Source organism: Bombus impatiens, unplaced genomic scaffold (assembly GCF_000188095.3).
Source record: "Bombus impatiens unplaced genomic scaffold, BIMP_2.2 scf_0377, whole genome shotgun sequence".
Taxonomy (NCBI): Eukaryota; Metazoa; Arthropoda; class Insecta; order Hymenoptera; family Apidae; genus Bombus; species Bombus impatiens.
Genome location: NT_176796.1, coordinates 1,719,609 through 1,729,305, shown reverse-complemented (window position 1 = coordinate 1,729,305; position 9,697 = coordinate 1,719,609). Strand labels below are relative to the sequence as shown.

The 9,697-nt window shown below is 44.2% G+C and overlaps 1 protein-coding gene across 1 annotated transcript in view; it reads left to right on the top strand.

Annotated features, from left to right (window-relative positions):
• Positions 1-9,697, top strand: part of LOC100746381 (B-cell receptor CD22) — a 319,222-nt gene that overhangs the window by 226,603 nt on the left and 82,922 nt on the right. The window contains exon 7 of the mRNA XM_003489821.3: positions 2,180-2,302. Within this exon, the coding sequence (XP_003489869.1) occupies positions 2,180-2,302 (123 nt within the window). The remainder of the gene's footprint in view (positions 1-2,179; positions 2,303-9,697) is intronic.

The window sequence follows — 9,697 nt, the reverse complement described above, 5'->3', positions numbered from 1 at the left end:
GCGGCGGCGGTGGCGTTATCCCCGTTGGCGTCGAGCAAGACCCACGAGACGTACAAGGAAAACCGACAGGGACGGGGAAACAGCGGGAGCGACAAAGACGCTCGCAGGGTAGTCGGAAAGAGGGACAAGGAGGACGAACGAAGATAGCAACGAAACCGGTAGAAAGAGAGAGACGCGATGAAAAGAAGCGGGGGTGGCTTTCATTAAGCTTGCATTGTCTCAGCACCGCGCTATTATAGCCGAGTGAATAACTTGGAGCCATCCGGTAGTCGGAGGCAAAGCTTCTCGCTTCTTTTTTCCTCTTTTCCTCCCTCTTTGCTACTTCCAGCCCCCCGCATCGATGTATTTGGGATTCTCTTCTCGCCCTTTCCAACGCGATTCGTCTCCATTGCTCTTACGACCGGTTCCTCTAAACCTACCACGTCGCCTCTTCTTCCTTTCCAACCGCCAATTTATCTCGCGACCTCGACACCCTTTTCCTCGGCATCCTCGCGTCGGCGCGCTGCTGAAATATTAACGAACCGAACGAACAGCGCGATATAGCGCGCGACCGAACGTTCGGACGGCGCCACGTCAAGCTTTGATTTCACGCGAGAAGGCGCCAGCCTGTTCCCCGCCGTGGATGGGACGACCATCGTCATCCATCCGACCGGACATTGAGCGCAAGAAAGACGGAGAGAAGGAAAAAATAGGGGAACGAAGCGAAATAAAGACAGGGCTGATTTTAACGAGTGCACGCGACCCGTGGGTCGTAAAATTTTCACTGTCCTATGCTGTTCGTTAATTACTCGCGGCCTCGAAACGCGCTCACTCGCTCGCTCGTCGTTGGCTTGCTCGTTCGTTCGTTCGTCGAACGCTTTCGATTCTATCGCGTATACACACGTTTACGTACCTATATGTGTGTATCACGCGTATGTACGTGTCCTTTATGTAGCTTACGCGCATGTGTGCATCTACGTTCTGGATACGGCCCGATTCTGTCACCTAGTTCGAGGTCGGTCGTTAATGACGCGGAAGGAACGCTAGTAGCGCGCCATGGTCGTCGCCCACAAAACGGGGCGAAGGGGTAGCTCGTTCGTCAGAGGCGCAGTTCCGTTTTGCCGATTAGTAGGTTTGATGTCCGCAATGGAGCGGCTCGTTTCCTCCCCGTCGCTCGTTTCGGTTATTACGAAGTCGCGCGATTTTTGCTTTCGTTCCGCTCGATATTCCTCTTTTTGCCTCTCGGGCTTTTTGTTGTCCTTTGTCGGTCTGACCGATTTCGAGCACCGAATCAACGAGAGACCACTGTTTGAGGAATAATCGTGGTCGGATGAAAAATTTCTCCGGTATGGAGAATTACTTTTCGCATTAAGGAGCAGTATTTTTATTATGCGAAGAATATTTAAGACGTTCTATATCGCGAGATGTATAATTCCAGAGAAGATTTAAGAGTCGAGCTTAAATATTTTCCTCATACAACGATATAAACGCTACGAATAAAATAAGCAAGCAATATCGTAACTTGGACTCGAGAGCAAATAACGTTAACAGTTTTTCCTCGCTGTGTTACCAGCAGCGACGCGAGAATCTTCATAACGCGGTTTACCCTTAATCGACTTTTTCCTGTACTCCACTAAGTTGAATTTATTTGTATAGAGAACGCATTTCAGATTTTGTTGCTTAAGCCTACGTCCCGGGCAACCTAACACGAAATTTTGCGATACCTCATTACTATATAATTTGTGTTAAGACGCTAAGCTCTGGTCTTATCGACCTGCATACCGCTCCAGTTTCTCCGCGCGCTTTAATAAACAATAATAACGACGCAGTCCGGTGTACAAATATAAATACCTTACGGCCTCGAACATTACAAACTCTTTTTCCGGTTCGTACTCTGTGAAACTTTAGCCTCGTTGTACCAAACTCTTTTTACCGAAAAGACTTCAAAATTCCGCATATATTCGAACAATTAGTTTTCACGCTTTTTTCTTTCCAGTATTTTATCTACAGAGAAATCTTTCGCTGGAATTTTTATTCTACGTCTTTGATGTGTTCGCTCGCTTTAGAGAAATCGTAGAATTGGAGAAACTTCGAGGCAAGAATTCGAAAGATAGCGGTTCTTCTTTTCTCCTACTGACACGTGATCGACAAACGACTATCGGTATTGGGGCTGACAGTAATTGCTTAATACCTGTTTCAGATACTCCGTCGTTCGCGATAACGCGTTTACCTGGTTTTGGAATTCCGATCGTCGAGGGGATGTCCGTCAGCCTGAAATGCGAAGTGGACAGCAATCCGGCTAGCACACCGATTTGGCAACGTGGTAAGTGACAGTAGTAACGAAGAATTCCATGTTTCGTTAGCTATACATACAACCTACCTAAAACACAGGGATTAAAAGGAAATGGAAAATATGGAAAAATATATGTATATTTAGAAATATTATACCAGAACATTCGCATCTTGCAATTGTCTCTAATAAAAATGCAAAGTATCTCTTTCGAAACCAACCTACGTTTCTTCCTACTAATTCGCAACGTGGCTACCCCTAAAAAAAAAAAAAAAAAAGCAAGAAAAAAAAAACCTAGAATAACCGGCATATTTTCATCTTCTATTCCAAGACGGAATTATCTGCCTCATTGGTATCCTGGTATCGAGTGTTCCCATTTCCTATCAACGTCCAGACTATCAGTCTCTTCGCGGTCATCAGAAAACAAAACGATAAATCGTATAATCACATTAGTGTATACCGCGGCGACCCGAAGAGGACTATGGCGAGTTCGTGGAGTGAAAGTCAGAACAATAAATAATCCTACCCTGTTCCAGGCGAGCGAATCCCCTCATCGTGGATAAGTATGCGTGACAGATATTATCTTTCGTGGAGTAGCGAAAGCAACCCGATGGCGTGCTTCTTTCTCGTTCCTCTAACCCGGCGTGTTGTGAATGCTTCGTCAAGATTAAAAATTCTACGCTTCGAGACGGCCCCCAAAAAAAAAAAAAAAAAAAGCAAGAAAAAAAAAACCTAGAATAACCGGCATATTTTCATCTTCTATTCCAAGACGGAATTATCTGCCTCATTGGTATCCTGGTATCGAGTGTTCCCATTTCCTATCAACGTCCAGACTATCAGTCTCTTCGCGGTCATCAGAAAACAAAACGATAAATCGTATAATCACATTAGTGTATACCGCGGCGACCCGAAGAGGACTATGGCGAGTTCGTGGAGTGAAAGTCAGAACAATAAATAATCCTACCCTGTTCCAGGCGAGCGAATCCCCTCATCGTGGATAAGTATGCGTGACAGATATTATCTTTCGTGGAGTAGCGAAAGCAACCCGATGGCGTGCTTCTTTCTCGTTCCTCTAACCCGGCGTGTTGTGAATGCTTCGTCAAGATTAAAAATTCTACGCTTCGAGACGGCTTCTCCGCTCTTCCGTGGCCTTTCGTCAGTCACGCGCGCATCGCTACTTCTTCTTCTACTTCTTCTTTCTCGTCGTGCTTTTTCTTCCTTCCTTTTTTTCTTTCTTCTTTCTTCTTTTTTGTTCCTTTCATCCACCTATCCTCGCAGAAATCAATGGGACTCCATTGAGATTTCGCTTTCGAAGCGTTCCACCGACTTATTCCCGATAATTGGAAATCTCCTTGTACGAACGTGGAACGTCGTTGGCTCGTTCGAATTCGTTCGTCGTTTTTTTTTCCCTCTGACCGTAATCGATAGCTCGACGGTGAAGTGGTCGGCTCCCTTCCGGCGGAAACGAACCTCTCGATCGAAAAAAAACCCATAGAATAGAAACGAAAGCGAAAGAGATAGATTTCCGCGATACCTTGTATTTGTATTTCCTAACCACAGATCGAACGGTTATGAACGAATAATTCGGGGATAAAGAAGTGGAAATCGATCGATACGAGTCGAGTTCCTTTTAAGCACGAGGATCGAAGAAGATTGGCAAATGGAGAAGTTCTCTCGCCTCTTCCCTTAAATTCCATTTGCTTCGAGGAGGAGAAACGGGGACGGTGAATTACTCCCAGCCGACTGGATTCATTAGCAGCCTCTTGTTCTTTGTCAAAGCTCGCCGACGGTAGACTGGCCCACGACTTGATAAATATTTAAAGCCTTCTATAATTCCCCCTTTAGTCTACCCGGACACTGTCTCTCTTTCCTCGTGGTAGCGTCTTTGAGTTCTTCCGGAGGTCCTTCAATTCCGATACACCCCGATGTAACAACATTTTAGCTGGGGCAACGAGTAAAAGTAAAGCTTCTTGAACGATTTCAGATAGAGAGGATAAAACGTCCGGGTCGAAGGTGAAGCAGTTACTTTGTATGTAAGTAGGTTGGCTCTTGTGTCGACCTTTTTTGTCAGATCTCACAGTAAAATATAATAAAAATACATTGCGCCTGAAAAGACTGTGTAACGAAGTAATGCAACCGGTTTGCACGATATAGCGAGGTTATAAATTAATATATAATATACCTAGTAGCATCTATCGATGAAAATGCCAGCTATGTAGCCAGTGACGATATATGGCATTCTTCTTTTCTTATTATCAGCAGGGGTTGAACCAAGTCCGAGCTATATATCATTCGATCCTGACTGGAATTTCGGGCTTTATTTCTTATCATCTCAGCCTTCTGTCAATTCGTTCGAACAGATGCAAGGTCAGCAAAAGAAATACCATAAAGTAGAATACGACCGAACACGTCAGATACGCGAATGGAAATACTTTTCAAATATTATTTTTTTAAGAATTGTCTCTACCCTGTAGAATGCGAAACCTTGATCCGCGCTATTTTTCAAAGTAGTTCGTATCATAACGTAGAATAAGAACGGACACGTCGGACGCTCGAATAAAAATACTTTACGGATATGTACTTTCTAGAAACTATTCCGTAGAAAAGTCAGAAAGCTTGGCCCTCGAAATTCGTCGGACTAATTCGAAAGGAAGAAAGTAACGATGGCAAATATTCCCCTGTGTTTCTTGTTCAAAGCGTAGTCCAAGAGTTAACCCAAATTCGGCGTTATGTATCCTCATGACCGTACGCCTGTTTCGGTAGTACGAAACGTACGTAGGTACAGGTACGTGCAGCTTTACGTAACGGCCGCGGTGCGAGTCGTTACGCGTCCTACCATGGGAATTAACGTTTGTTTTAATGGACGTACTTTTCGCCCCGAGTCGGCATGCTACGTCGTTACACAGAGAACCATCGCTGGTAGGTAGATTCGTTCTCTGGCCGCGTGTGATGCACGCGCGTGTTAGGCACGAATTCGTAGCTGCATCGCCATCGGTGATAGCTATTCGCACGAACAGCATGATTTGCAACTTGATTGCTCGATTCGAAGCCCAGGGATAGATGATACGCGGCCAATTGTTCCGTCGGAATAACCTTTCCTTTCTGAAACACGGTTTCTTCGATTCTTGGCTGCTCGATCTATTTGCTAATTTTCCGTAGGAAATAAAAATAAAAAGATATGCGAAGATGGTCGGAGAAGTTGAAGGATTTAATGTATGGTAATTCCAAGTACGTTGAAGGATTTTCACGGAGCTACGGAGGATGCTCTTGTTGAATTTTAAAAGTGGATTTGATCGTGAAATTTCCTCGAGCTTTCTTCGCAGCAGCTTTTCTTCCTCCCTCAAAAAAGGTTGCATTCGAGCATGCAGTCCGAGTGTGCATTTGTTCTCGTTAAGCTGATCCTTTAATGTAATTAGAAGCCGACTGCAACGGTATGTTAAATTAAATATGCTTCTTTGAAACCGTGTCCGTGCCACGCCGTAAAGTAAGAACCTTCTATCCTACGCATTAAACCGTGAAATAATCCAAATCCGAAAATCCACCCGTACTTTGTCTCCCCTGTGGTGTAAAAATATCCCTAAAAACTCCAACGACGTCGTCTGTCCACTTCGAAAAATGATTATCGAACCACACGTTCAGACACCAAACGATATTCACTACCCTAAATTCCACGATAGAATCTCTTTTCCGGCCAGAAAATTCGATGTCGATCCCTCTTTCTTTCGTTCACGTTCGCCTAACAGTTAGCAAACTTTTTCCACTGGTCTACCTCTGCACCTTTTATCCGACCAGTGGAAATCATGAAAAGGATTTACAGACGGAGTTTGAGGATCGGTAACGATGTTGCTTTTTGCTACGAATCGGTGGCAAATAAAAGTTCGCCGCGGTATAATTTCCTTTATTCGTCGTCAATCAGAGAAACTTTGATCACGAAAAAGGAAACGGGAGTAGGATTTTCGTGGCGAGTACCGCGTTACCAACGGCGAGACCACTTTCTTGATTAGACCGGCCAGTTTAAGCGGGCGAAACTATTACATTCGTTAAACGCGGTTCGGTCCGAGCGTTCGCTGAACTTTTTATGGAACCACGGTTTTTTCCGAATTTGTAGGTCGAACCTTTTGAAGGAAGCTGCTACGGAAGTACCGATTCGAGTTACGATCAAGCCGATGTTTAATCTCGTTGCAAGCCTCTGACGTTCGAAGCAGTAGAAATGGCGGGAATGTTGCGGTTTTTTAAAACATCTCGGGTAATCGCTCGTAGGAAACGATATAACGAGAAATTCTGGAATTTGCATCGTGGAGATTTGTACGTTGGTCGATAAAAAGAAATGTTTCTATTTGGTAGATTGTTCAAGACTTTCGCATAGTACCGTACGTCGTAAATTATCGTTATCAGCTTCTATCTGATAATATAGTACGAACGTACGGCGAAATATCTACCATTTGCGCTGTAGAACAATGAGTAACGAAACAGAAGCGTATGCCGAAATCAATAACTAATTTATGGCGAATATTTATGATTATACGAGCTCGATAAGAAGTAATTAGAAAATATCTATCGTAAAATCAACACGATAAATCACATCGTACGCGTTTGGACATTTCCCATACGAATTTATATCTACTTTCCAATTTTTGTTACTAATTACAAACAGACCTTTATTTGTATAATAAGTTTTAGGTAAAAAGCATTGTTTGCAAAACCAAAGTTTATATTTCATGCTTCGGGCAGGGAAAATATTTTTCAAAATCATAGAAAAATCAACATAGCAACGATATCGAAAATGTTTTCGATGTTTCGATCTTCGAAAGCGATGGCGACGTTTCCCCTTTCGAAGAGAAATTCCGTTTGCCGTAGTGGAAGGGCGATGAAATTTATCGGGAGTCGAGTTAATCGTACAAGCCTCGTTAGTCCCGTTATTGAGTTACACAAAATGCTGAGAGCAGCTGCACCCGTCACTTTCTGCCGTGATCAGCTAGGTGAGAGTGATAAGAAATATGATGAACGACCCGTTACAGGCGAACGGTTGACGCAGAGGATTATTGTTCAACGGTATCCGAAACGGAAGAATTCACGAGACCGTAACAAATTGTACGCGAAAAATATCTTGCGTCGTTCCATCGTGCCGAGCTGATTCTCTTCTCGCTTTACAACGAACTGCCAATTATCGTCCGGATAAGTGGATTCGATTTGTCGACCGTTCTAAGAGAATAATGGCCGAAATTTATGGCTGTAATATAAATAGCTGTAACGCGATGTCACTGAAACGTTCGCAACCTCCGACCTGATTCTCGCGATCCTGGTTTCAAAGATGTCGATCTTCTCGATTCTTCGAAAGTAGATAATTAGTTTAAAACCATAGACTTCGATCCGTATGATCCGAGAATCGCACGAATTCGTGGCACGCTCGATGCGATACGAGCGACCAAACACTCGTTCGACGTTCCACTTCCCACAATTCGACGTTTAACGTGCGCTGAACGAATTTATCCGGTCGATCTGTTCCGCGTGACACCAGCCAAGAACCAGAGAGCAAAGGCGAAAGAAGAGATTGGCCAGAAACAGGCAGCCGCGACGAGTGTCCTCGCAATCATAGTAATAACAAGAGGGTAACATTGTGCGAATCCAGTCTTTCGGTTTCGACAACGTCGCGACCGGTATAAGCGCCAGTTATCCCATTAAATGTTCAATTATTTCTGCCTTCCATTCCTGACGTCCGGAATTCCGGCCTGCCGTGTGCATCGGTTCACGAGGGGAAGACGAGGGGTTGGACGATGTGGGAGGCTGGAAGCGAGAGCTTAATCCCTATTCATAGACTCGATCGAGTGATTTCGAATAAATCCTTCCAGCGTTCCGCGAAATCCGCTGCAATTAAAATACTTTAATATCCTTTGGAGCACGTAGCCGCTCCGGGCGATGCCTCCTTCCAACCACATCCTTTCCACCCCCTGAGCTCGTCTTGCTTCGCTTTTAGCCTCGCGTTTCAACTCACCCTTCTCCAGATCTCGTCCTTCGCCATCCCTCGTTCTCGTTCCCGTGGATCCCAATTTCTTTTTGGAACGGGTGCTCTCTTATTAAACGAATCCCAATCCAGATGCCCGGAGGTATCGGGAAAGCACGTTCGCTTTCCTTCAAAGAGCTCTTTATCACTGTTGAAACTCCGGCAGATATTTTGACCATTCGTCTTCCAGCGATATATCATAGCACGGAGCTGGATAACTGCAGTTTTTCCTCGTGGCATACCGTGTAATATTACGACGCTTGGCCAGCGGTTCAACTAGCTCTTTGATAGTTCTCGAGACCGACTTCCGTATTCGTCCTAGCCGTTTCGTGTTTTTGTTTCTCCATCTTTCTGCTTGTTCCTTCCACTTTTCTTTTTTTTTCCGAGGTTATAAATCTGAGTCGGTAGTCGGATGTCTGATAAGCTAGAAATAATTGAAGGGTGCGCGATATATGGTTGGAAAGGAGGTCACGCGATAAGTTTAATATCCTTTCGATACACCGTGTATTTTTCCTACTATATCGACTAACATAACCGCCGTAAACGATTTAATTTGTCAACTATTCGTTTAACTCGTATACGATTTTTCTTCGAGTCCTTAATCACACTCGTTTCGCCTACCATTCGCAACATGCAACCAATTTTTCCAACCACTTGCCATCCACTCTGACTGTACGTATCCCCAACTGGAATTCAATTTATCGATAAATATCTGTACTGTCCACTGTTATGCTGCCGCGAGTCGAGCCCGTTCACGAAATTTCAGCGTCACGATAAAATCGGCCACCCTGTTCGTGCCTGGAATAATCAGAGAAAACCATGCTGACGTACGACATTGTCGTCGTAAAGACTTATCGACGTAGAAGGAAAAGAAAAAGCAGCGGCCAGCTCTCTGCCATCGGCGATACGATCAATATGTAATGATCGCTATAAAGTGGCCCGGTTAAGGGCGAGGATATTTTAAATGAAAAGAAGGATGAATTTATCACGGCCCCGTCGAACGATTTATCACGACGATACATTCGAGCTACGGACGTTCCGGAGAACGTACGAGGGCGTCAGCTGCGGGAAACCGCTCCGGGGGAAGTAGATCCCCATCCGATCATTGTTCATACGAACCTAGCGTATAATGCGATGCCAGCCAGAGTCAAATATATATGTATGTCTGTTATACGTAACCTCGTTTCGGTTTTTCCTGCGAACTCCACCGTGCAACTCGTTGACGGATTCTAAATGTTCGTTTCCTTTTTGCCAGCGAAAAAATGCCACGTTTGTGATACAATCGCGTCTACTGCAGACCAACTTAAAGAGAAGATTCGAGTTTTATACGCGCGAGATTTATGGGAGATTTATTCGTATTTATTTAAATTAGTTACATTTTGGTATATCTCTCATCTTTTTCTTTTTTTTTTTTTTTTTTTTTTTTT